Source organism: Microcaecilia unicolor, chromosome 11 (genome assembly GCF_901765095.1).
Source record: "Microcaecilia unicolor chromosome 11, aMicUni1.1, whole genome shotgun sequence".
Taxonomy (NCBI): Eukaryota; Metazoa; Chordata; class Amphibia; order Gymnophiona; family Siphonopidae; genus Microcaecilia; species Microcaecilia unicolor.
Genome location: NC_044041.1, coordinates 27,840,014 through 27,867,367, shown reverse-complemented (window position 1 = coordinate 27,867,367; position 27,354 = coordinate 27,840,014). Strand labels below are relative to the sequence as shown.

At 46.6% G+C, this 27,354-nt stretch overlaps 1 protein-coding gene across 4 annotated transcripts in view; it reads left to right on the top strand.

Annotated features, from left to right (window-relative positions):
• The first annotated feature begins 309 nt into the window (after positions 1–309).
• Positions 310–27,354, top strand: part of LOC115480105 (aldehyde dehydrogenase family 3 member B1-like) — a 53,894-nt gene continuing 26,849 nt past the window's right edge. For 2 of the 4 annotated variants that reach the window (XM_030218577.1, XM_030218574.1), the window contains exons 1-4: positions 310–366; positions 7,659–7,809; positions 15,741–15,939; positions 25,524–25,634. In XM_030218577.1, coding sequence (XP_030074437.1) covers positions 7,757–7,809; positions 15,741–15,939; positions 25,524–25,634 — 363 coding nt within the window. In that variant the 5' untranslated portion in view covers positions 310–366; positions 7,659–7,756. The other 2 variants (XM_030218575.1, XM_030218576.1) reach the window with 2 other exon arrangements.

The window sequence follows — 27,354 nt, the reverse complement described above, 5'->3', positions numbered from 1 at the left end:
GGGAGCCAACTTTCCAAAATGTTTGGGGGTGCTAAACCTGGACACAGTCAAGGAGTTTTGCTCAATGTTGGAGGGGGGGGGGTGCTCAGGCACCCACAGAGTTGGCTCTTACTACGGTCAGTAGTTTACCCTTTCCTGTCTCGCTTAATGCCCAGTCCTGCCCGAATGCTCCCCCTCCCTCTTCGCTCACAAACTCACTACAAGGCGGAAACGCTCCCGGCTTTACCTTTCCCTGAGAATCAGATTCAATTGGCTTGTGTTGGGGCTTTAACTATGACGTCACAAAACGTCGGCATCCAAAGATTAGGAGAAGCCAAGAAACGTGTGGATCCTTGTGGGGAATAATGCAAACCACGAGGAGATGAGGTAATGTAATGCGCAGGCGCAGGGGAGAGGTTGGGGCTGTGCGCGTCGTTTCAATTGTGGTAGCCTGAGGAAGTGGAAATTTCAGCGTTCCTGTACGTTCAACGCCGTTGATTCTTATTTTTAATTTTGGTAACCTTGTTTATTTGATTAATGCTGTGATTTTGAACCCATGGACAAGATTAGTACTAGCTTTATGAGCAAAAATATTGCGAAACTTAAAAATAGTCTACACTCCTCTATTCATTAGTAAAACCCTTTTACCAAAATATGTTAGAAGTAGGGTAGAGATGGGGGGGGTAAAGCCGCCTTTTTGGAATTAACAGTAAATCCACTGTGGATTCATAGAGCTCTTGCTATTAGGTGGAAGAAGCTGTTTTAAGATTTTTTTTATCTGAAGCAATAAGTCATTTATAACATGGTTATTGGATGTCAAAAGCCATAGTACAAATACTGGACTCGTGCAGTGAAACAGACGTTTGAACTGGTGAGGTGTGTGTGCTTGTTTCACGGATAAAGGTAATCTGTTGCTAAATTTGATAGGCTCTGGCATTAATGAGACCAGCCTTTGTTGAAAGGGAAGGTTTGTTAAGGTTAGGACTGGTCTTGTAGCCCCCCCCCCCCCCCCCCGCAAAACCTGGTTTTCTTTGGGAACTAGAAAGAGAGAAATTCTATAAGTCTATAAGTGCAATGGGATAGAGCCAGGACTATTCTCTTAATTTGGTTGACTTGCAGCTATCCAACATAAGATACTCATCTGTTAAAAAGGAGGGAAGGGGGATACTAAGCTGCCAAAAGATTTGGAACATTGATTTGCTTTCTGTTCCTTTTAGTGACAATCCTATACTAATTAATTTGAGAGTCTGAACCACTTTAAATATTAACTTTGAAGTAAATTAAAATGTTCTATCATTCTCAGAAATGTGAGAATATTGTTAAATGTCCCCATGCAAAATTGTATAGCTTTTATTCTCCGAGGACAAGCAGGCTGCTTGTTCTCACTGATGGGTGACGTCCACGGCAGCCCCTCCAATCGGAAACTTCACTAGCAAAGTCCTTTGCTAGCCCTCGCGCGCCCGCGCGCACCGCGCATGCGCGGCCGTCTTCCCGCCCGAAACCGGCTCGAGCCGGCCAGTCTTCTTTTGTCCGCACTCGGTACGGTCGTGTTTTCGCCGTGTCGAGCCCCGGAAAGTCGACCTCGCGCGTCCAATTTGTTTGAGCGTGTTTTTTTCCTTCGGGAAAGTTTTCTACTTAGTCGGGAAGTGCTCCGGAAACCCCCCGCCGGGTTTCGTGTAAATCCTCCCCGTACTTCCAGCTTTTTGCCCCGGTAAGTTTTCTTTCGTCGTCGGGGTAGGCCTCTTTTTGGCCTCGGTCGAGATTTTTCTCCCTCTAAATTTTGGTGCTTCAATTTTCGCCATTTTGGCTTTTGATTTCGCCGGCGTGATTTTTCCGCCCATGACATCGAAGCCTTCCAGCGGCTTCAAGAAGTGCACCCAGTGCGCCCGGGTTATCTCGCTCACTGATCGACACTCGTCGTGTCTTCAGTGTCTGGGGGCCGAGCACCGCCCTCAGAACTGCAGTCTGTGTTCCCTGCTTCAAAGGCGGACTCAGGTAGCGAGACTAGCCCAGTGGAACGTGTTGTTCTCGGGCTCTTCGTCGGCATCGGCACCGGGATCTTCGAGTGCATCGACGTCGTCAGCGTCCAGACCATCTTCCTCGGCCGCCACTGCATCGAGTGCATCGAGGCATCGGGCCTCTGCATCGGCGCCGAGACATCGGATAGCTGCATCGACGTCGGTGGTACCAGGACCTCGTCTGCTGATGTCGTCGGACGGTGGTGCATCGGGTGGAGTGCAGGTGAGGGCTGTCCATTCCCCTGCTGGTGGCGGTGAGCCCTCGGGTGGGTCTCCGCCTACCCTGAGGGCTCCTGCGGTACAGCCCCCCCGAGATCGACCTTCTTCAGTCTCGGCCCCGAGGAAGCGACGGATGGATTCGACGTCCTCCTCGTCGGTGCCGGGGAGCTCCGGTGACATGCTTCGGAAGAAATCGAAGAAGCATCGACACCGGTCTCCTCCCCGTGTCGGCACCGAGAGCTCTGGGTCGCCGAGGGATTCGGCACCCAGCAGGCATCGGCACCGAGAGGACCGCTCACCCTCTGTTCAAGAGGTGTCGATGCGCTCCACTCTGGACAGCCCGGAACAGCCTCCACGCCCGGAACAGGTACTGACGTCGACGCCTGCATCGACCTCTCAGCCTTTCTCTGCAGCCACTCTAAACGAGAGCCTCCGGGCCGTTCTCCCAGAGATTCTGGGAGAGCTGTTGCGCCCTACCCCTCCGGTACCGGCGGTGCTTGCGCCTCCGGTACCGTCGAGCGTGGCGCCGGCTGGCCCATCGCCCAGGTTGAGGTCCCCGACGTCGGTACCGCGTGCGGTGCCGACCGCGGCCACCTCCCAGGAAGGCTCCCCGACCACGTCGGCGGAGGGAGCTTCGCCGATGCGGGCAAGGGAGTCTACCTCTCGACGCCCCCATCGTGGACGGGGTTCCACGGAGTCGAGCAGGGCGAGGTTGCAGACACAGGTCCGGGAACTTGTGTCTGACACCGAGGGTGAGGCCTCGTGGGAGGAAGAGGAAGATCCCAGATATTTCTCTGACGAGGAGTCTGAGGGTCTTCCGTCTGATCCCACTCCCTCTCCTGAGAGACAGCTTTCTCCTCCCGAGAGTCTGTCTTTCGCTTCCTTTGTCCGGGAGATGTCTACGGCCATCCCCTTCCCGGTGGTTGTGGAGGACGAGCCCAGGGCTGAAATGTTTGAGCTCCTGGACTATCCTTCTCCACCTAAGGAAGCGTCCACTGTTCCCTTGCACCATGTCCTGAAGAAGACATTGCTTGCGAACTGGACCAAGCCATTAACTAATCCCCACATTCCCAAGAAGATCGAGTCCCAGTACCGGATCCATGGGGACCCAGAGCTGATGCGCACGCAGTTGCCTCATGACTCTGGAGTTGTGGATTTGGCCCTAAAGAAGGCTAAGAGTTCTAGGGAACATGCTTCGGCGCCCCCGGGCAAGGATGCTAGAACCTTAGACTCCTTTGGGAGGAAGGCCTACCATTCCTCTATGCTCGTGTCCAAGATCCAGTCTTACCAGCTCTACACGAGCATACACATGCGGAACAATGTGCGGCAGTTGGCGGGCTTGGTTGATGCTCTTCCCCCTGAGCAAGCCAAGCCTTTTCAGGAGGTGGTCAGGCAGCTGAAGGCGTGCAGAAAATTCCTGGCCAGAGGAGTTTATGACACTTTTGATGTTGCGTCCAGGGCCGCTGCTCAAGGTGTGGTGATGCGCAGGCTCTCATGGCTGCGTGCCGCCGACCTGGAGAATAGACTCCAGCAGCGGATTGCGGACTCGCCTTGCCGTGCGGATAACATTTTTGGCGAAAAAGTCGAACAGGTGGTAGAGTCTCTCCACCAGCGGGACACCGCATTCGACAAGTTCGCCCGCCGGCAGCCTTCAGCTTCTACCTCTACAGGTAGACGATTTTTCGGGGGAAGGAAGACTGTTCCCTATACTTCTGGCAAGCGTAGGTACAATCCTCCTTCCCGACAGCCTGCGGCCCAGGCTAAGCCCCAGCGCGCTCGCTCTCGTCAGCAGCGTGCGACTCAGCAAGGCCCCGCGGCTCCCCAGCAAAAGCAAGGGGCGAGCTTTTGACTGGCTCCAGCAGAGCATAGCCGACATCCAAGTGTCAGTGCCGGGCGACCTGCCTGTCGGAGGGAGGTTGAAAGCTTTTCACCAAAGGTGGCCTCTCATAACCTCCGATCAGTGGGTTCTCCAAATAGTCCGGCAAGGATACACCCTCAATTTGGCCTCAAAACCTCCAAATTGTCCTCCGGGAGCTCAGTCCTACAGCTTCCAGCACAAGCAGGTACTTGCAGAGGAACTCTCCGCCCTTCTCAGCGCCAATGCGGTCGAGCCCGTGCCATCCGGGCAAGAAGGGCTGGGATTCTATTCCAGGTACTTCCTTGTGGAAAAGAAAACAGGGGGGATGCGTCCCATCCTAGACCTAAGGGCCCTGAACAAATATCTCGTAAAAGAAAAGTTCAGGATGCTTTCCCTGGGCACCCTTCTCCCCATGATTCAGCAAAACGATTGGCTATGCTCTCTGGACTTGAAGGATGCCTACACACACATCCCGATACTGCCAGCTCACAGACAGTATCTGCGATTTCAGCTGGGCACACGCCACTTCCAGTACTGTGTGCTACCCTTTGGGCTCGCCTCCGCGCCCAGGGTGTTCACAAAGTGCCTAGCTGTGGTAGCAGCGGCGCTTCGCAGGCTGGGGGTGCACGTGTTCCCATATCTCGACGATTGGCTGGTGAAGAACACATCCGAGGCAGGAGCCCTGCAGTCCATGCAGATGACTATTCGCCTCCTGGAGCTTCTGGGGTTTGTGATAAATTACCCAAAGTCCCATCTTCTCCCAGTGCAGAAACTCGAATTCATCGGAGCCCTGCTGGATTCTCGGACGGCTCGTGCCTATCTCCCAGAGACGAGAGCCAACAACTTGTTGTCCCTCGTCTCGCGGGTGCGAGCGTCCCAGCAGACCACAGCTCGGCAGATGTTGAGATTGCTGGGCCACATGGCCTCCACAGTTCATGTGACTCCCATGGCCCGCCTTCACATGAGATCTGCTCAATGGACCCTAGCCTCCCAGTGGTATCAGGCCGCTGGGGGTCTAGAGGACGTGATCCACCTGTCCACGAGTTTTCTCGAATCCCTGTTTTGGTGGACGATTTGCTCCAATTTGACTCTGGGACGTCCCTTCCAAATTCCTCAGCCACAAAAAGTGCTGACCACGGATGCGTCTCTCCTGGGATGGGGAGCTCATGTCGATGGGCTTCACACCCAAGGAAGTTGGTCCCTCCAAGAACGCGATCTACAGATCAATCTTCTGGAGTTGCGAGCGATCTGGAACGCTCTGAAGGCTTTCAGAGATCGGCTGTCCCACCAAATTATCCAAATTCAGACAGACAATCAGGTTGCCATGTACTATGTCAACAAGCAGGGGGGCACCGGATCTCGCCCCCTGTGTCAGGAAGCCGTCAGCATGTGGCTCTGGGCTCGCCGTCAGGGCATGGTGCTCCAAGCCACATATCTGGCAGGCGTAAACAACAGTCTGGCCGACAGGTTGAGCAGGATTATGCAACCTCACGAGTGGTCGCTCAATTCCCGTGTGGTGCGACAGATCTTCCAGGCGTGGGGCACCCCCCTGGTGGATCTCTTCGCATCTCAAGTGAACCACAAGGTCCCTCAGTTCTGTTCCAGGCTTCAGGCCCACGGCAGACTGGCGTCGGATGCCTTCCTCCTGGATTGGGGGGAAGGTCTGCTGTATGCTTATCCTCCCATACCTCTGGTGGGGAAGACTTTGTTGAAACTCAAGCAAGACCGAGGCACCATGATTCTGATTGCTCCCTTTTGGCCGCGTCAGATCTGGTTCCCTCTTCTTCTGGAGTTATCCTCCGAAGAACCGTGGAGATTGGAGTGTTTTCCGACCCTCATCACGCAGGACGACGGGGCTCTTCTGCATCCCAACCTCCAGTCCCTGGCTCTCACGGCCTGGATGTTGAGGGCGTAGACTTTGCCTCTTTGGGTCTGCCAGAGGGTGTCTCCCGCATCTTGCTTGCTTCCAGGAAAGACTCCACTAAGAGAAGTTACTTCTTTCATTGGAGGAGGTTTGCCGTCTGGTGTGACAGCAAGGCCCTAGATCCTCGCTCTTGTCCTACACAGACCCTGCTTGAATACCTTCTGCACTTGTCTGAGTCTGGTCTGAAGACCAACTCCGTAAGGGTTCACCTTAGTGCAATCAGTGCATACCATTACCAAGTGGAAGGTAAGCCGATCTCAGGACAGCCTTTAGTTGTTCGCTTCATGAGAGGTTTGCTTCTGTCAAAGCCCCCTGTCAAGCCTCCTACAGTGTCATGGGATCTCAATGTCGTTCTCACCCAGCTGATGAAACCTCCTTTTGAGCCACTGAATTCCTGCCTTCCGAAGTACTTGACCTGGAAGGTCATTTTCTTGGTGGCAGTTACTTCGGCTCGTAGAGTCAGTGAGCTTCAGGCCCTGGTAGCCCAGGCCCCTTACACCAAATTTCATCACAACAGAGTAGTCCTCCGCACTCACCCTAAGTTTCTGCCAAAGGTCGTGTCGGAGTTCCATCTGAACCAGTCAATTGTCTTGCCAACATTCTTTCCCCGTCCTCATTCCTGCCCTGCTGAACGTCAGCTGCACACATTGGACTGCAAGAGAGCATTGGCCTTCTACCTGGAGCGGACACAGCCCACCAGACAGTCCGCCCAATTGTTTGTTTCTTTTGACCCCAATAGGAGGGGAGTGGCTGTAGGGAAACGCACCATATCCAATTGGCTAGCAGATTGCATTTCCTTCACTTACGCCCAGGCGGGGCTGGCTCTTGAGGGTCATGTCACGGCTCATAATGTCAGAGCCATGGCTGCGTCGGTAGCCCACTTGAAGTCAGCCTCCATTGAAGAAATTTGCAAAGCTGCGACGTGGTCATCTGTCCACACATTCACATCTCATTACTGCCTGCAGCAGGATACCCGACGTGACAGTCGGTTCGGGCAGTCAGTTCTTCAGAACCTGTTTGGGCTTTAGGATCCAACTCCACCCCCCGAGGGCCCTGTTTGTTCTGTTCCAGGCTACACTCTCAGTTAGTTGGTAAATTTTTTAGGTCAATCTCAGTTATGTCCTCGCCGTTGCGAGGCCCAATTGACCAATGTTATTGTTTTGAGTGAGCCTGGGGGCTAGGGATACCCCATCAGTGAGAACAAGCAGCCTGCTTGTCCTCGGAGAAAGCGAATGCTACATACCTGTAGAAGGTATTCTCCGAGGACAGCAGGCTGATTGTTCTCACAAACCCGCCCGCCTCCCCTTTGGAGTTGAGTCTTCCCTTGAATTGTATTGTCTTGCTACATACTGGACTGGCCGGCTCGAGCCGGTTTCGGGCGGGAAGACGGCCGCGCATGCGCGGTGCGCGCGGGCGCGCGAGGGCTAGCAAAGGACTTTGCTAGTGAAGTTTCCGATTGGAGGGGCTGCCGTGGACGTCACCCATCAGTGAGAACAATCAGCCTGCTGTCCTCGGAGAATACCTTCTACAGGTATGTAGCATTCGCTTTCTCTAGGGAACTGGAACATATGACACATGTAAGTCTTCATGGTGTGGTGTTCAACTGGCATTAGTGGAATAGTTGTGTTGTCTTCATAAAATAGTTTGCCTTCTTTTCCAGGGAGGTGTAACTGAGTGTGTGGATCAGAAGACACTTTCTATCCAGGATTTTGTTTATTTCACGCTTATAAATACTGAGGACTCCAGCAAGTGTGAGCAATGGACCTGTCATCAGCGTCTCCTGCTGCTCGCTGGCTCAGAGCTCTCAGGAGGTAAGATGCACGATTGCCTGTCTTTATGAACAGCCTGACTCTAGTGAAAAAGCATCTGTCTGGAATTATTTCACTTATCAAAAGAATATGGGATCAATTCCTAAATACTTGATTCAAATTGGGGGGGAGGGATGTGCATATTTTTTAGTTTCTGAAATAAACTTGATGCTTTACAAGTCTTCACGCTTTTGTGCACTTTTTATATTCTGCTGTCTAAAAATACAATTCAGAATGCATTAACGTGAGTTTAATTCACTGATCTACATAAAACAGTTCATGTTTTCAATGTAAGATATTATATAGAAGTATTCAAAAAGTACGAATGAGAAACCAAATGTCTTGACTGCATAATCCTTCACATGCTGTGCAAAGTCAGTTATATAAGTACATAAGTAATGCCACACTGGGAAAAGACCAAAGGTCCATCGAGCCCAGCATCCTGTCCACGACAGCAGCCAATCCAGGCCAAGGGCACCTGGCAAGCTTCCCAAACGTACAAACATTCTATACATGTTATTCCTGGAATTGTGGATTTTTCCCAAGTCCATTTATTAGTGGTTTATGGACTTGTCCTTTAGGAAACCGTCTAACCCCTTTTTAAACTCTGCCAAGCTAACCGCCTTCACCACGTTCTCTGGCAATGAATTCGAGTTTATGCGTTGGGTGAAAAAAAAATTTCTTTGATTTGTTTTAAATTTACTACACTGTCGTTTCATCGCATGCCCCCTAGTCCTAGTATTTTTGGAAAGCTTCACATCCACCTGGTCCACTCCACTCATTATTTTATATACCTCTATCATGTCTCCCCTCAGCCGTCTCTTCTCCAAGCTGAAAAGCCCTAGCCTCCTTACTCTTTCTTCATAGGGAAGTCATCCCATCCCCGCTATCATTTTAGTTCTTAAAGGTGTTACATTAGTTACCTATTGAGTTTAGAATAAGATTAAAATTTTTGATCATTTCGATTCTTCTATGCTGCTAATATCCCCTTTCCAGGGTTCAGTACGGTTTACATTCTAGGTGAGACAGAAGCCGATAATGTTATTGTGAGGTATGAGAACAATTAGAGACCATTGGTGTAATGCATGAGACCAAAAACATTATAGGAAAGGATAATGGATGATACTAGGGGGTGGAATTCAATAGATTGTTATAAAGCAGTCTTTGGGAAGAGAGAGGTTTTTAGGCTCTTCTGAAGCTAAGGTAGCTGTTTTCTTTTCTGATGGCAATAGGTAGAGAGTTCCATATTTTAACTCCAAGTACAGGGAACAGAGAGCTGAAAGCAGTGGCGTAGCCAAGGGTGGGCCCAGGCCCACCCACTAGCAACCCACCTATGATGTGGCTGGCAGGGATCCTCAAGACCCACCAGCCAAAAACTCCCAACAACTGGCCCTCCTGCATACCTTGTAAATCGCAGATCTTTGCCTGCAGTGAGCAGCGACTGATACATACTGCTTCCAGCAGCCCCACAGCCTTCCCTCTGATGTATTCCCGCCTATGCAGAAACAGGAAGCATTAGAGGGAAGGCTGTGGGACCAACTTGAGCAGTGTGTATTAGTTGCTGCTCGCTGCTGGTGAAAATCTTCTATTTAAAAGGTATGTATGAGGGGGGGGGGGGATGTTTGAGAGACCATATGGCATGCAGGCGAGAGAGGGAAAGACCACATCAGTTGTGGGACATGGTGGAGTTCTTTTGCCCACCCAAAATTGGGTGTCTGGTTACGCCCCTGGCTGAAAGTCTTCTGATTTTGAACTGATGTTTGAAACAGTGACTCTAGCATCACTTGTTCTTTGTCTGTTAGACTGGACAAAACGTAGTGAAGTGGTCTTAGCAGTTCAGAGGTCAAACCCTGTAAGATTTGAAAAACGAAACAAGCAGCTTTGAACCTGAGTCTTTCTGCTATGGGAAGCCTGTGCAGTGTGATAAGGTTTGTTGAAACACTAGTACATGCAATCCGCTTAAAGTGCAAGGGTTTGGGACCAAAGAAATACATGCAGTTAACCGGAGCATGCACTTAACCGTTGTGACCCAAAGAAGCTTGACATCTGATAAACATATGTACAATACTGTTTATTATACGTACAGTATACAGTCTCCGTTAACTGACGTTAGGCTTACTTGAAGTAATCAGTCATAGTCCTCTGTACACTATTGTGTCTGTGAGTTCCATAGACTACGTTTGCAAGACGGTAAAAACTTGTCATAGCACTGACATCCAGTGGCCTCCAAATAGGCCCGCATGGTGTTGAGACTCTCCAGCGCTCTTGCAAAAGTGACAGGAGGTTGTTGAATTTCGTCAGCATGTGCCTCGCTGCTCATTTCATCATCAGCCGTTGTTGCCTGTGTGTAGGCGCGTATCTCGACATCAGTGCTGTCGTCAGCTGTTTGTAGATCGTAATGTAAACGAGGAAAAATAGAATAAATAAATACTGCTAGGCAGAGTGACTGCTGTGGTTTGGAGAAAGGACTTGGAAACTGTCCTTAAGAGGAGATTAGAGTTTATTTGTGCAATGTTTGAAGTTGTGGCATGTGCAGAGTTTAGAACTTTCACATGCAAGAGCCTGGTAGAATGAGTGATGTCATCAGAACAGTTCAGTTGAAAAACCTGAAGAGAGGCAGAGGCAAGTGTGGCTGCAGTTTGAGTTTTAGGTTAAATTAAGAGGAAAAAAGGTTATAGGTCTCTAATTTCAGGATTTTTAGTAGTCTGGGAGACTATTGTTCCAGTGAGAAAGTAGAAAGGAAACTTCTGTTTGTATGGAGTGAGGATAACACGGCTACCACACTCCTCTACTTATGGAGTGAGGCAAAACGTTGTGAACTAGAAATTTATTTCAGCTGATGTCAGAGCTCTGAAAAGAGTTTGAAGAGCTTGGGATTTCAGAGAAACAACATTCTCCTGAAGGATATGACAGGGGATTATTAAAGAAAGTCATTAATTTCATGATTTCATTTTTAAAAGAAGCTGGTGTTTTTTGAGAGGCTGGTTTTAGAGACAAGAGAGCCTTTTAAAGACCTGATTCAGGGAAGAGTCACTTTAGGGAAAACTGCGTGTTAATAAAAAAAAAAAAAGTGATTTCTGATCCCTTTCCTGAGTTTCTTGGGAGAAAGGGAAAAGCAGAGCTGAAAAACAGTTTAGAACGCCCAGTGCTGCATTGAAGCTGAAGTGTCTTAAAGCTTGAGGCAGCTTTAGAATGTTGGGGTCTGCAGTGCTGGAAGCAGCATAGAACCTTCAGTGCTGCAGAGGCAGCTTAGAATCTGAGCAGTGCTGGAAGCTGCTTAGAGACTGACAAAACCTGAACCTTGCTATTTAGTAGAATTTATGGTTTCTTAAGTGAGAGAGGTTTGTGTGCTGCATTGTTGAGAGTGAACTGTTTAGTGTGCATTAAAAGATTTTATGGGATTTTGGGGATATTAGCACAGGGACAAATAATTGTATTTTGTTTTCAGAATTAGTATACACGGCTTTTCTGCCAAAGAAGACACTGATTCAGCTGCACACACAGGGAGTCAGGGTTTTCCTTCTTTGATTTCTTTGAGAAGGTTAGTAGGTTCTGAAGACACCCTAAAGATCCAAGGAGGGGATCCAGAGACTGAACCTATGGTACCCACCGCAAGAAAGCGATGGAGACGGTGAAGTTGTTTTTAATATATATTTTTTTTGTGTGTGTGCACACTCAGTTTTCATTTTCAAATGCAAATGTCAGTATTGGTGGCATTTTTACATGGACATTGGGCCAGGGCAGAGCAATACTAAAGTGAAAAGCTGTAGTAGCACATTTCTGCCAGGAACATAAAGGCTGCTTAAGCCTAGTTGATTAAAGACCCTCGTTGAAGTATAGTTGTTTAAGGGTCTGAAACCGTTTAGTAATTCACCCAACTGAATCTAGAAAAGGATTAAAAGAAATTAGGATGTTAGAATAATTTTATGTTAGTTTTTTTAATAAACGTTAATTTGTAACCTTTACCTTAATTTGACAAAGGCTCTGGTAGTTTTTTTCTGTGGGGGAAAGCACTGTGACATTTTCAGGGCCCGCTCCTTCAAGTGAGCACTTATGACATCATAGTGGGGGTTTATAGTAATCAACAGCTATGTAGTGATGAAACTCCAGTAACACCGGCTGGGATGCCAATAGCCTGTTCATCTGACGCGTTTGCAACAGCTGCATCTGTTTCGTCCCTCTCCACATCCCTAACAAAGCTTGCCTGCTTGTAGCAGTTCACAATGGTTGCCTGTGTAACATGATTCCAGGCTTCTTTCTGCATATGTAGGGAATCCAACAGTGATAGATTATGAGCCGGTTCAACAGCATGTTTATCCTTGCCAGTCTGGTCATCCATAACGCTCATCAGACGACGTAGCACAAGAACCCGACAATGTTGTTTGAAATTGGCTATTATGCCCTGATCCATAGGTTGGATCAGAGAGGTAGTGTTTTGTGGCAGGAAGACCACCTTGAAGTTAGACAGCCTGACATCATCACTGTGTGCAGCACAATTATCACAAAGCAACAAAATCTGACGCTTTTGTGCCTGCATTCTAGTGTCTAACTTCTTTAGCCACTGCTTCCAAATTTCCCCAGTCATCCATGAATTTGCGTTAGCCTCGTATGACACAGGAAGTCGCTTAACATTCTTGAAGCAACGGGGCTGTTTGCTCTTTCCAATGACGAGTGGTTCCAACTTCTCACTCCCATCCATATTGCAGCAAAGGAGGATCATCAGTCGGTCCTTCGACGTTTTACTTCCTGTAGTTTCGGCTTGTTTGAATGTAAGTGTTCCATCGGAATCGCTCGCCAGTAGAGACCGTTTTCGTCAGCGTTGAAAAAGTCACGAGGTGCAAACTCGTTCAAGATGGTAGGAAGAACTGAAACAGCCTAATTTTATTTATTTATTTGTTGCATTTGTACCCCACATTTTCCCACCTATTAGCAGGCTCAATGTGGCTTACATAGTACTGTGAGGTGTTAGCCACCTCCGGTGATGAAACAAATACAGAGCGATGTTGTTACAGTCACATTAGAGACTCAAGAGAAGAAGAGTAATGTTCATTGCAAGTTTTGGTTTTGTTGTGTTGCTGAGTTCAGGCACTTAAGTTGGATCAATAGGGTATGCCTTTTCGAACAGATCGGTCAGCACCAAAGTCATCAGCGTCTTGTTTTTCACCATGCTGTTTCCTGAATTTTATGTTGTTCCTCTCCTTCCATCTTTCCAACCATCCAACAGTGGCTTTGAACTCAGTTAGTCCAAGACTTTCAGTTAGCTGATTAGCTTTCTCCATAAGCAGTGGACCACTGACAGGAAACTGTCTGCTCCTGACTCGAGAAAACCACCGAAGAAGAGCATCTTCTACATCCTCAGCTTTTCCCGCCCGTTTACGTTTCCGGTGTGGATTTGTATTGTTTTGCCAGTCTTCCAGAAGCTAGTCTTTCTGCTTCAAGATACGTGAAATTTGACTCGGATTGACACCATATTCTTTAGCAATAGATGCTTGACTTTGTTTTCTAATTTTTTAAGAACTTCTATTCATTCAGCCAGTGTTAGTCTTACAGTTGCACGACGATGACTCCAGTGTACACTCTAACAACATTCTTTGGCTTCTTCTGCCTGTGGCAGTTAACCAATGAGATTTCAAATTTACCGCCCCTTTGTCACGCGCCAATTGGCTTCCATATTCCGTGCGTGCGCTTATGTGGAGTCTTTCCTGCAGAGCAGCGGTCTTAAAACCATGCATATAAGCGAATCTTGCACTTACCAGTGGTGCGCTAAACCGAAGTTTGTCCCCATAGAAATTGATGGCGCCAAAAACAGGACCGAAGTACGGCATGCAGTTAAACAGACATGCGCTTATCCGATGTGCACTTAAATGGAGTGCACTGTATATCTGTTCAATCTGTATATTAATCTTGCAGCTGTATTCTGTGTAACTTGTAGTTTTTTTCTGATATTGACAATACCAAGAAATAGAACGTTACAGTAATCCAAGGGAGGTGGGACTAACATTTGGACTACTTGTGCAAAGGTGATGACGATACGTAGGATAATCTGGGGTGAATCATCAGCTAATTTGAATTAATATATTGTAGTACTGAGATCAGAACAGGATGCGCAAGTGCAGTTGTTTCCAAGCCAGAGTGAATAGATTGGCAGGAACAAGTTTAAAAAAACAAAAACATTGACCTGTGAAAACACTACCACTGTGATGCATTTTGAATTGTACTGTTTGGCAGCAGAATGTGACAAAAATGTACTTGGGTAATTTTTACAAGGCGGTCCTTTTACAGTGAGGTCCTTTATGTGAGTCTTTTTCATGCGCTAAGGTCATTTTTAGTGCAGAATTTAAAAATTGCTAATTTTTTAATTAATGGCCACGTAATAATGTTTCAACAACAAAAAAGGTTAGATCAATACACCATATAAAAATGAGAGAAAAATCTAAACATACACTAGGTACTGAAGATTGAACCGGTGGGCAGCATAAGCTATTTTTCGTCTGGTTCTCCAGAAGAAGCCGTTTGCCTAACGGGTCCCTGTCAGGACCTTAGCCGACCTTAGGAGAGAACCGACACGGCATAGTGAGCACAATGGGTGTTATCGCTTGAAGATTGGACTCTCCATACATTTGACTATAAGCCAGGCCATGGATGGTGCTTTAAATCTTCACACAGTGAAAGCTGCGCTGCTGTGCGCCCAAAGTGAAGTGGGATTTCTAATTTTGACATATTATCTGTTTGGTAGATATTACCGATGAGAATTAGTTTTTTATATTATTAAAGCTATCAAACAATATTCGGAGGTTTTTTAGACTGATGCTTATTTTTTGACTGATTACAATGTTAAGTGGCTATATTCAAATTTGGGCCTCAGTCTTTTCCTCCTTGTTTTTGAAAAAGTTATTTGCATATCCTGTATTTTCTTAGAAATTCACCAGTGTTTGTTTAGATTTTTTTCTGACTTTTTTTTAATATCGCGCAATAATGTTGCCGTTAATACATGAGCCCTTACTGTTATTTTGTAGGTGGTAATGGCTCATGCATTAATTATGCGCTTATCAGCGCATGGCAGTGCAGCTGCACTGTTTCTGCTGACATGCCCCCTGTATGGTAAAAATAAAATTTTAACGCGTTGTATGCACATGCTAACCTGAAACTTACCGCAGGGACACCTGAGCTTGCCCTGTGGTAAAAGGACCCCAAGGTGCTGTACATTGATCATGAAGAAAGCTTGCCAGCAATGGCGTAGCTACGTGGGGCTTGGGGGGCCTGGGCCCCCGTAGATTTGGCCCTGGACCCCCCTGTTGACGACCCTCTCGACCTCCCCTCCCCGCCACCAACCCTCCCCCGCCGTTGACGTGAGCTACCTTTGCTGGCAGGGGACCCCAATCCCCGCCAGCCGAGGAGGTCCTCTTCTTGCTCCGAAGGCTTCGTTCTGTTTCTGACGTCCTGCACGTACAACGTGCAGGACGTCAGAAACAGAACGAAGCCTTCGGAGCAAGAAGAGGATTTCCTTGGCTGGCGGGGATTGGGTCCCCCGCCAGCAAAGGTAGTCCACAGTGACGGCGGGGGGGGGGGGGGCATCAAAGTTGGCAGGGGGGTCAGCAATGGCGGAGCGGGGCAGGGGGTCGGTAATGGCCGGGGGGGGGGGGGGTCGGTGGCGCCAGGGGGGGCTAAATGTGCCCCCTCCCTCGGGCTCCGGACCCCCCTCCTGGTGAAGTCTGGCTATACCCCTGCTTGCCAGTTTGAGATGGAAGCAAAATCATAAGTCACCTGAAATCTTTTTATCTTGTTCATGAGCACACAGGGTGAATTATCACACTACAGAGATATTAATGTAGTGTACAATTCATCTAATCAGTAATAACTGTATTTTAGATAAAAGATAAAATAGCATTTTTAGACATCGAGAACTCTTTTCAAATGGACTTTCCTCTTCCTAGAACGGTGTCCGGTGAAAATACCTCGATGAAACCGTCCAACTCCGTCTGTGAAGACATACTTAAGAAATTGCGAGGGGCCTTCATAGCAGGAAGGACCAAGCCTTTCAAATTTCGAATTGCCCAGTTGCAGGCTATTGTTCGGATGCTTAAAAATAATGAAAATCTGTTTGTAGAGGCCTTGGAGAATGATATGCACAGGGTATGTATGAACAGGACAAATCTTATGCTCTGCTTGTTTCTTTTCCTCTTCTGGGGTGTTCAAAACACATTAATCTCTCGAGGTTTTCTGTCTTATCTCTGCTTGCGGGTTTCCAGTTGAAGGCACACCACTCCATTTGCAACCAGCTTGATACTTTTCTTTTTTTATATTAATATATACCCTCCTCCCAACCAAGCATAGCCATAGCTCAGTAATATAGGAAATGTGCCAGAGCCGGGGTTGGGAGGCAGGGCTGGGGAGGTGAGGATAGTGCTGGGCAGACTTATATGGTCTGTGCCTGTGCCAGAGCCGGGGTTGGGAGGCAGGGCTGGGGAGGTGAGGATAGTGCTGGGCAGACTTATATGGTCTGTGCCTGTGCCAGAGCCGGTGGTTGGGAGGTGGGGCTGGTGGTTGGGAGGCGGGGATAGTGCGGGGCAGACTTATACGATCTGTGCCCTGAAGAGCACAGGTACAAATCAAAGTAGGGTATACACAAAAAGCAGCAAATATGAGTTATCTTGTTGGGCAGACTGGATGGACCGTGCAGGTCTTTTTCTGCCGTCATCTACTATGTTACTATGTAAAGCAGATGCACAGACTAGATGGGCCGTAGAGGTCTTTAATAATTTGTTCACATTGTAGCTTAATCATACAATATAATGCAAAATGAATGTACAAAACAGTGTTCTGTTATATTCTTCCCTATACTATGCTTAATTACAGGGTGGACTAGCCTCAGTCACATAGTTACGATACCTGAAAGCTGCTAACTTTCTGGATTCTTTTCCAGAATTAAGCTAAATGTGTATGTATGGACCATAGCAGTCTCTGTATGATGCCATCCTTTTTGCTTCAGGAGGCCACAAACACCAGCTCCTTCCAAAACTTGGCTAATGTGGACCCTAACTTTGACCCATCAGTTTTTTTTGTCCTCTCTAAGGGGCTATAAATACTGCCTTCACGAGGGATAGGACTTTTGGGCACCACTGTGTAGATTCTGGACTTTTGGCCAACATCTAAAAGTCCTTCCTAGATCGGGGGGCTATCTGGATTGGCAGAAGCACAGTGTTGCAGGTGGCAGCAGTCTGGGCTGGCAGCGATGCACCTCCCTTCTGTGAGCAGCGGCAATCATTAGAGCAGAAGGGAGATCATAGCTGCCCCAAGCAGTGCCTGTGCTGGAGGACAGTGCCTGTTCAGTCCTCTTACAGGCACTGCCTGAGGCAGCTATGATCTCTCTTCTATTCCAAGGACCACCACTGCCTCACAGAAGGGAGGTGCCCAGCTGCTGACCCAGACTGTTGCCGCCCACAGCATTGTGCTGGCCTCTTACGCTGCTGCTAATTGTGTGTTGGCCTTACTGAAGTGACATCAAAACACTTTAATTTAATTTTAGTTTTTTTGTCATAACATCAGACATGATTTTAGAATATTTTGGCGGATATGTTGTCGAATTGTTCCATAGATGTGTATGTGATTTAGTGATGGTAAGTGCTTGAAATAATTGAGTTTAAAATATGATATGTCATTTATGATATATAAATCCATTTTTACATGCACATAGAAGCATTTCTTGTCAATAACCAGCAGCCCTTCCTTGGGACTCAGTCTCTTCTCCACCATGACAAAATTATATACCGAATACACTGCAAGAAAACTTTCACTTGCTAACCTTCAATCTCGCTAATTAGGGTGGTGCTTGTAACTTTTCACATTTGGGATGTACTTATTTTTTTTTCTGTGTGTTGACAATTATGGATGTAAGCCCCACCCCTAACCCCACCCCCTTTAGCCTCCCCAAACAGTTGGGCCACCGACCGCCTATGGACCTTAGAGGTCTTAAAGGCATGTAAAGGGCTAACCTATTCTTTAAGTACTCTGGCCTATTTTGTCTGAGCAGCTTGAAAATGAAAAAGAATTTTAAATTTAGCCCTGTAAGGTACTGGTAGCCAGTATGGTTTTTGCAGCCTTTTTATCAGTCGAGCTGCAGCATTCTGAATTAGTTGGAGCTAATGCCAGCTTTTTTTGGTTTGACCGGTGTACAGGGTATTACAGTAGTTGTTGTGGCATGGACGTTATTGTGTCATGGACCACTGTGGTCGCTCTTTTCAGTATATGGAGAGAGACTTCGTAGTTGCTGCAGGTGATAAGAGACCATTTTTAAAGGTTTGAATTTGCTGCCAAGATTCCTGACCTGTGATTTTAGGGGGAGTTTATACGGTTCTAAAAGATATTTTGAAGTTGGGTATTTGTCCACTTGTGTTCGGTACCCAAAGAATCTGTTTTGCTTGGGTTCAGGCAGGATTTGTTGTTGTTTTTTGCCCGAGTTGCAGTCGGTTTATTGAAAGCTGTGGGTAGATCTGGTTCAGTGGGCATGAGTAGTTGCACATCAGCACAGATATGGAATGTTGCGCCAGTTGACTGAAGCAGCTCAGCCAGAGGCTTAGTTGGATATTAAATAAAATGGGAGACAGTATAGATCCTTGTGGCACCCCACAGTCCAGTGCCCAAGGTAATGATGTTGCTGTCTGCCTGACAAATAGGCTTTCATAAAAAAGTAAAAAAACAAGAAGTAGCCTGATCAACTTTTTCCTCAAATAGGATTTTAACCATGTAAATACCATGCCGCTGATACCTGTTTCTGCCAGCCTCATAAGCATGATATTATGATCCACAGTGTCAAAGGCTGCTGAGAAATACAGCAACACTGGTATTGAGGCAGACCCAGTGGCGTACCAAGGTGGGGGCGGTCCGCCCCGGGTGCACGCTGCTGAGGGGGTGCCGCGCGCCTGCCAGCTTCGCTCGTTCTGTGCTCCCTCTGCCCCTGAACAGGTTACTTCCTGTTCCGGGGCAGAGGGAGCATGGAACGAACGAAGCCAACAGGCGTGCGGCACCCCCCCTCCAGGAGGTAAAAACGCACCCGAGGGGGGGGTGTCCTTTCGTTGGGAGGGGGGAATCGTGCTGCACCCAGGGGGGTGTCCTTTCGATTGGGGGGGGATCGCTGCACCTGGGGGGGGGGCGCATCGGTCACCCGCCCCGGGTGTCAGCCACCCTAGGAACGCCACTGGGCAGACCCTGTGTCACAGTTTCTGTGCAGATCATTGAGAAGGGACGTAGTAACTTGTCTCTGTTCCATGCACTGTTTCTTTCATTTAGCCAGTCGTTGAGTTGAATGCAGATTGTCTGTTCTATAAGTTGTTTGGGGTTTTTTTTTGGCCAAGAAAGGAATGTTAGAGACTGGTTGGTAGTTTTCAATCTTGCCCTGGTCAAGGAAACTCTTTTTAGTATTGCTGTCAGCTGCCCTTCCACAAGAGAGGAGTTAACAATGTTTGTAGACCCTTCAGTGAGGCTTGTGCTTGCTCACTTTAATATCTTTTGCTGGGCGCAGGGGTCAAGAGGGCAGCAGACATGCCAAGTCACATGCATTTGGTGTGTGACACACACACACACTTGCCCCTCTTTTTTCCAATGGTCCATCTGGCCCAGTATCTGTTTTCCAAACAGTGGCCAAGCCAGGTCACAAGTACCTGGCAGAAACCCAAATCATGGCAACATTCCATGTAGAACCCCAAAGAATAGCAGCATTCTGGAATCCTAAAGAGTTGACAGGATTCCATGCAGAATCTGAGTAACAACATTCCATGCTACAAATCCCAGGGAAAGCAGTTGCTTCCGATGTCTGTCTGTCTCAATAGCAGACTATGGACTTTTCCTCCACACTAAAGCATCTTTTCTCCAGCATTAGCTCCTCCCCTCCCCACCCCCAGTTCTGCATCTCTCTTCCACTTCTCAGCAGTTGTCACTCGCTCACTTGCTCCCTCTCCCACCCTTTCTGGCCGGCTGTAGCACTGAAAGCAGGCTGTGAGGGGCCTGCGAGGGGGGGGGGGCCTTCCCTCTGCCAGTCCTGGCACAAGGCCCTGCAGACCACTCAGATGGCTTGCTTTCAATGCTGCAGCTGGCCAGGATGTAGGAGGGAGCGAGTGAGTGACACCTGCTGAAGTGGAAGAGAGATGCTGCTGAACCAAGGGGGAAAGAGCAGGAAGGAGGGAAGGGAGCGAGAGATGCCATACTACAAGGGGGGGGGGGGGGAGCTAGAGGATGTGGGATCTTGAGGGAAAGGGAGGGAAATACAAGGGGGGAGGGGTAGGAAGAGAGAGAGAATGAAATGATGCCAGGATCTGCAAGGGATCTGTGGTGGTGGAAGGGGGGGGGGGGGGGGGGGGGTGACAGGAAAGAGAGAGGGTCCTCTGCTGAATTCCTGGGATGGAAGGCATTGTTTATCATTTATTGCTATACCACTTCTCTTGTGTGCAAAATGAAACAGTGTACAATATATAAGATAAACATAAAACAAATCTAATTAATTAAGGGTAGAAAGGGAGAGATGCTGAACATGGGGAGGAGGGAAAGAGACACAGAGGGATGATGCCAGACAGGTGGGGGGCAGGAATAGGGATACAAAGGGATGATGACACATGATGGGAGATGGGGACACAGAAGGGTGATACTGGATAGGGTAAGAATATAGACACACAGAAGAGGGATGCTTAACATGGTGGGAGGATAGGAACAGGGACACAGGGAAGGTGATGGTGACACAGAGGGAAGATGGATAGTGGACATGGAGAGAAAAGAAATGCCAAATGGACCAAGAGACCCTGGGAAGGGAGTTAAGAGAAGACCGAGGAAAGCAGAGAGCAGAGACTGGGACCAACTTGATGAGGAAAATTAAATGACCAGACAAGGTAGAAAAAGGAATTTCATTTTCTATTTATTGATTAGAATATGTAAGTTTTTGGAATGTGCATCTGCCAGAGCCAGTTTTAGACATAGCTGTGTCCCCGTGAGAAAAACCTCACGCTCTGGCTTTCAGATTTAAAATTGAAATGTTGGAAAATCAGGCTAAGGTCTTGAATCTTCGGGCTATTAACTTTCCAAAGATTCCATTAACATTGCTTCGAGAGGTATTTATTAGATATTTGATTGAAATTGTGTAGTTACCGAAAGAATCCTTGCCACCAATGACACTACTACTACTAATAGCATTTATATAGCGCTACCAGACGCACGCAGCGCTGAACATTTGACATATAGACACAAATGTATTATTTGCCTTCAAGTAAGAAGAAAGTAGAAAGAGGAAAAACAATCTGCTATTGGTGTGTATCGCAGATTTTGGAAAATTCTGACCTGAAATTAATGCTGATTATGATGTATACACAGAAGAACAAAAACCCTTGCAGACTTGCAGTCACACAGGAAACAGCGAAGGTGACTCAAAAAGGAGGACTGGACAATGCTCTTGGGTCTAGAGTTTATTGAACAATCTACAGACTCGTTTTCTCCTTTTGGACCAGTGATGCTTTGAGCGCCAGTCCAGCGATTCGTTAGAAAATTCTTCGAGTATTCCAGTAACGGCGGTTATTTCATCTTCCTGCTAAGACCTGCCGTCAGCATTGACTGATCTCACAATTCCAGCTTGAGTTGATGCATGTGCGCCATTAACAGCATTAAGAGACTCCTGAGGAAGGCCCGTTGGCTGAAACACGACTGAGGCTGGTCGCCACATTTCAAAAAAGATATAAAGGAATTAGAAAAGGTGCAGAGAAGGGCGACGAAAATGATAAAAGGGAATGGAACGACTTCCCTATGAGGAAAGGCTGAGAAGGTTAGGGCTCTTCAGCTTGGAAAAAAGGCGGCTGAGGGGTGATATGATAGAAGTCTACAAGATAATGAGCGGAGTAGAGTGGAGAGATGCGAAGCGTTTGTTTACACTTTCAAACAATAATAGAACCAGGGGACACAAGATGAAGCTAGAACACGGTAGATTTAAAACAAATAGGAGAAAGGTTTTCTTTACTCAGCGTGTAGTTGGACTCTGGAACTCGTTGCTGGAGAATGTAGTGACAGCAGCTGGCCTTACGGAATTTAAAGGGGGTTTGGACAGATTCCTGAGGGAAAAGTCCATTGAACATTATTATTTTTTTTTTTTGGGGGGGGGGAGTTGCCGGGTTCTTGGGGCCTGGATTGGCCACTGTCGGGGGCAGGATGCTGGGCTTGATGGAACCTTGGTCTTTTCCCAGTATGGCGGTGCTTATGTGCTTATGTCGAGTCTGTAAGCTGTTCACTAAATTCTTAAGAGCATTGTCCAGTCCTCCTCCTTGTTGAGTCACCGTCGCTGTTTCCTATGTAAGTGCTAATCGTCATATTTAACTGGCTTTTATTTTTGCTGTCCCTATATAGCCTTGTATATAGCCTATATAGCCGCTTGATAACAGTGATCATAATATGATCGGTTTTGATATTGGCATTGAAGGAAGTGAAACTAGGAAATCAAGTACGCTAGAGTTTAACTATAGAAAAGGTGATTACGACAAAATGAGAAAAATGGTGAAAAAAAGACTGAAAGGAGCAGCTCGCGGAGTAAAAAACTTGCATCAGGCGTGGATGCTGTTTAAAAACACCATCCTGGAGGTTCAGGACAAATATATTCCACGTATTAGAAAAAAGGGAAAAAAGACTAAACGTCAGCCGGCGTGGCTAAACAGTAAGATAAAGGAAATCATTAGAGCCAAAAAACAATCCTTCAGAAAGTGGAGAAGAGAACCAACTGAAAGTAACAGGATAGATCATAAGGAATGCCAAGCCAAATGCAAAGCGGAGATAAGGAGGGCAAAAAAGGACTTTGAGAAGAAATTAGCGTTGGAAGCAAAAATACATAGTAAAAATTTTTTTAGATACATTAAAAGCAGGAAACCGGCCAAAGAGTCGGTTGGGCCGCTGGACGAAAATGGTGTTAAAGGGGCGATCAAGGAGGACAAAGCCGTAGCGGAGAAATTAAATGAATTCTTTGCTTCGGTCTTCACCGAGGAGGATTTGGGGGGGACACCGGTGCCGGAAAGAATATTTGAAGCGGGGGAGTCGGAGAAACTAAACAAATTCTCTGTAACCTTGGAGGATGTAATGGGTCAGTTCAGCAAGCTGAAGAGTAGTAAATCACCGGGACCTGATGGTATTCATCCCAGAGTATTAATAGAACTAAAAAATGAACTTGCGGAGCTACTGTTAGAAATATGCAATCTGTCCCTAAAATCGAGTGTAATACCGGAAGACTGGAGGGTAGCCAATGTTACTCCGATTTTTAAGAAGGGTTCCAGAGGAGATCCGGGAAATTATAGACCGGTGAGTCTGACGTCGGTGCCGGGCAAGATGGTGGAGGCTATTATTAAGAATAAAATTGCAGAGCATATACAAAAACATGGACTGATGAGACAAAGTCAGCACGGATTTAGTGAAGGGAAGTCTTGCCTCACCAATCAAATGCATTTTTTTGAGGGGGTAAGCAAACATGTGGACAATGGGGAGCCGGTTGATATTGTATATCTGGATTTTCAGAAGGCGTTTGACAAAGTGCCGCACGAAAGACTCCTGAAGAAATTGCAGAGTCATGGAATCGGAGGTAGGGTACTATTATGGATTAAGAACTGGTTGAAAGATAGGAAGCAGAGAGTAGGATTGCGTGGCCAGTATTCTCAGTGGAGGAGGGTAGTTAGTGGGGTCCCGCAGGGGTCTGTGCTGGGTCCGTTGCTTTTTAATGTATTTATAAATGACCTAGAGATGGGAATAACTAGTGAGGTAATTAAATTCGCCGATGACACAAAGTTATTCAGGGTTGTCAAGTCGCAGGAGGAATGTGAACGATTACAGGAGGACCTTGCGAGACTGGGAGAATGGGCGTGCAAGTGGCAGATGAAGTTCAATGTTGACAAGTGCAAAGTGATGCATGTGGGTAAGAGGAACCCGAATTGTAGCTACGTCTTGCAAGGTTCCACGTTAGGAGTTACGGATCAAGAAAGGGATCTGGGTGTCGTCGTCGATGATACGCTGAAACCTTCTGCTCAGTGTGCTGCTGCGGCTAGGAAAGCGAATAGAATGTTGGGTGTTATTAGGAAGGGTATGGAGTCCAGGTGTGCGGATGTTATAATGCCGTTGTATCGCTCCATGGTGCGACCGCACCTGGAGTATTGTGTTCAGTACTGGTCTCCGTATCTCAAAAAAGATATAGTAGAATTGGAAAAGGTACAGCGAAGGGCGACGAAAATGATAGTGGGGATGGGACGACTTTCCTATGAAGAGAGGCTGAGAAGGCTAGGGCTTTTCAGCTTGGAGAAGAGACGGCTGAGGGGAGATATGATAGAAGTGTATAAAATAATGAGTGGAATGGATCGGGTGGATGTGAAGCGACTGTTCACGCTATCCAAAAATACTAGGACTAGAGGGCATGGGTTGAAGCTGCAGTGTGGTAAATTTAAAACGAATCGGAGAAAATTTTTCTTCACCCAACGTGTAATTAGACTCTGGAATTCGTTGCCGGAGAACGTGGTACGGGCGGTTAGCTTGACTGAGTTTAAAAAGGGGTTAGATAGATTCCTAAAGGACAAGTCCATAGACCGCTATTAAATGGACTTGGAAAAATTCCGCATTTTTAGGTATAACTTGTCTGGAATGTTTTTACGTTTAGGGAGCGTGCCAGGTGCCCTTGACCTGGATTGGCCACTGTCGGTGACAGGATGCTGGGCTAGATGGACCTTTGGTCTTTCCCAGTATGGCACTACTTATGTACTTATGTACTTATGGCCCAGCATTGAATTTCTGGGGATAATGTGGGCCTCTCTCACTTAATATCGGGCCCTTAGAGTTTAAACAGGTGAATTTGGGAAGAACTACTTATTATTCCCTGTATCTCATCCACAGAGATAGGCTTCTCCATATGTCCCCTTTGTTCTTCCGTTAATTTTGGAAGATCCACTCGCTCCAGATATTTCTGTATCTCTATACTGGACCCACTAGTCTCTGAGTATAAAGCTGTATAATACTGGACAAATTGATCCCTAATCTCCCCATCCTGCAGAAAAACCTGATCCCCCTCTCCCCTAATTTTAGCAATAGTACCACTTACTTGGGTGGCAGAGCCAGTGGCGGGAGGCGGGGATGGTGCTGGGCAGACTTATACGGTCTGTGCCAGAACTGGTGGTGGGAGGCGGGGCTGGTGGTTGGGAGGCGGGGATAGTGCTGGGCAGACTTATACGGTCTGTGCCCTGAAAAGGACAGGTACAAATCAAGGTAAGGTATACACAAAAAGTAGCACGTATGAGTTTATCTTGTTGGGCAGACTGGATGGACCGTGCAGGTCTTTTTCTGCTGTCATCTACTATGTAACTAGGTGGGATTGAGCAAGACAAGGCAATTTAAACTGAGTTTGCTGCAAGTGGTGAGGTCTCTTTAAGAGGCGGAACTCGAGAAAAAAAGTAATTCCATGAGATTCACTTGAGAACAGGAACCATTTAATGTGATTGGGGGGAATATCTGACTGGTTTTAGAGTGATAATTATCTGGGCAGGATTATCTCAGCAAATGTAAACATGGCAGAAATGTTTTCTCGGGTTTTATACAAAGTCAGTGGTTGGATTTATGTTCTAAAGTGCCATAGCTTGAATTTTATGCTATCTAGTAAACATAATCTCTCTCTGCAACCATTCTGAAACTTAAGTGCTTACTTTGTAACTTTCATGAATTTTTATCTCTAGCCTAAGTTTGAAACTATATTATTGGAGATCACCACCGTAAAGAATGAGGCACTTTATGCCATCAATAACCTGGAGAAATGGATGCAGCCAGAATACATCAGGAAGGACATGGTAAGGTTTCCTGGAAATTTACACCAATATACTACGTTTGAACGTTTTTTTCACATGCACAGTGGAAGGAAACCTCTAGTACTTCACACTGCAAACCTTTTCATGAGATACCAAGCAGCCTCCATTTTGCTTCAGTTCCCCTTTGGTCATCGTCTTGGTTCTCCTGCGTTTTTATTGGCTTACTCTTCACTTAGTAGCATTTGATAAGGTATTACTTATATTTATTTTTAACTATTAATAGCATTCTAGGTAAAACTGTGTTTTAGTCCTTGCAAAATACTACATAGCTGTCTTAGCGTGGTGTTTATTTATAATCCGCTCTATTATGTGGGTAACAGTAAAAACGTACGTAATGGGCTGGATTCAATAAATAGTTTATGATTTAATTCATTTGATAAAAGAAAGCTTTCTGGGTGGGGGAGACAGAGAAAGCTGTGTTTGAACCTGTTGCGGGGGGGAAGGATGTCGAGCCTGGGGGGGAGGGGGCTCAATTGGATTTGAGGAGAGAGAAAGCTGGGAGAATATTAGGCCTGCAGAGAGTAGGAATGGGGCCTTATGATGGAGGGACAATTCGCTGATATGTTTTGTTAACTTTAGGAATTTTTGCCAGTAGGTTCCTTGGGTCTCCTCTTTCCTTTGATATGCTTTTTTGACTGTTTGCCTAATATACTACCTGTATTTTATGGAGTTCCTTTTCTTGCTTTTATTATTTTTTTGTGATTGTGCATTGCTCTGATTTACTTTGTAATAAGGATAGTTTTATCAAGTCTTAGTGAACTTTGGTGCTCAAAATTGGGCGCTGAACGGTATTCTATACTGGGCGTTCTGGGATCAGCACCCTTTGTAACGGGAATCTGCACCCAACTTTGGGCTTCAGGATTTACACCAACTGAAACCTGGTATAAATCCTGGTGTGTAAGTTTTATTTTAGGTGCAGATCCCTGGTATTCACTAATACTGTGCATATTTGTAGTGAATGCCCCTCCCATGGCCACTCCCCCTTTTCAGTTGCACGCTATAAGATTTGCACCTGGATCTTAATAAAATAGTGCATAGCAGGATGCGCACGCTAATCCAAATTGTTGCCAATTAATGCCATTAATTGCTGGAATAAAAGTAAAACAAAGATGAGCGGAAGCTGTCCAGGAAGAAACATGGACCGTGTTGGGTCACAATAAACTATTTTGGCTTTTACATTTGTGGATTTAGTCTGGTCTTCCTGGACAGCTTCCGCTCATCTTTGTTTTACTTTTGTCGTTTTGCGGGAGACCTTGGACTCTTCTTTGTGTTGTATTAATTGCTGGAACCCAGTTATTGATGCTAGTTGGCTTGTTAGCCAATGTAGTTTTGCATTCATCTCGCAATAGTGCGCAGTTTTGCTTATAGAATCCAGCCAATATGTCAACATAAAACGCAAAACAAATCAATATAGAATTGCAACATATTTACAACATATTTATAAACAAGACATAAATCTTATGTTTTTCTTCCCATAAAACCATTATCGTGTCGCTCTTAAAAAGCTTTTTAAAATAAGTATGCTTTCACTGGTTTTCAAAACTGAAGATAGTTACCAACACGTTGTAAGCCCAGTGGATGTGAGTTCCATAAATATGCTTGCTCTGTATTCGTCTTATCTGATGAAACAATATCTAATAATTCAATAATAACTTATTGTACTTCCATCGTTACAATGTATTGTAAGCCACACTGAGCCTGC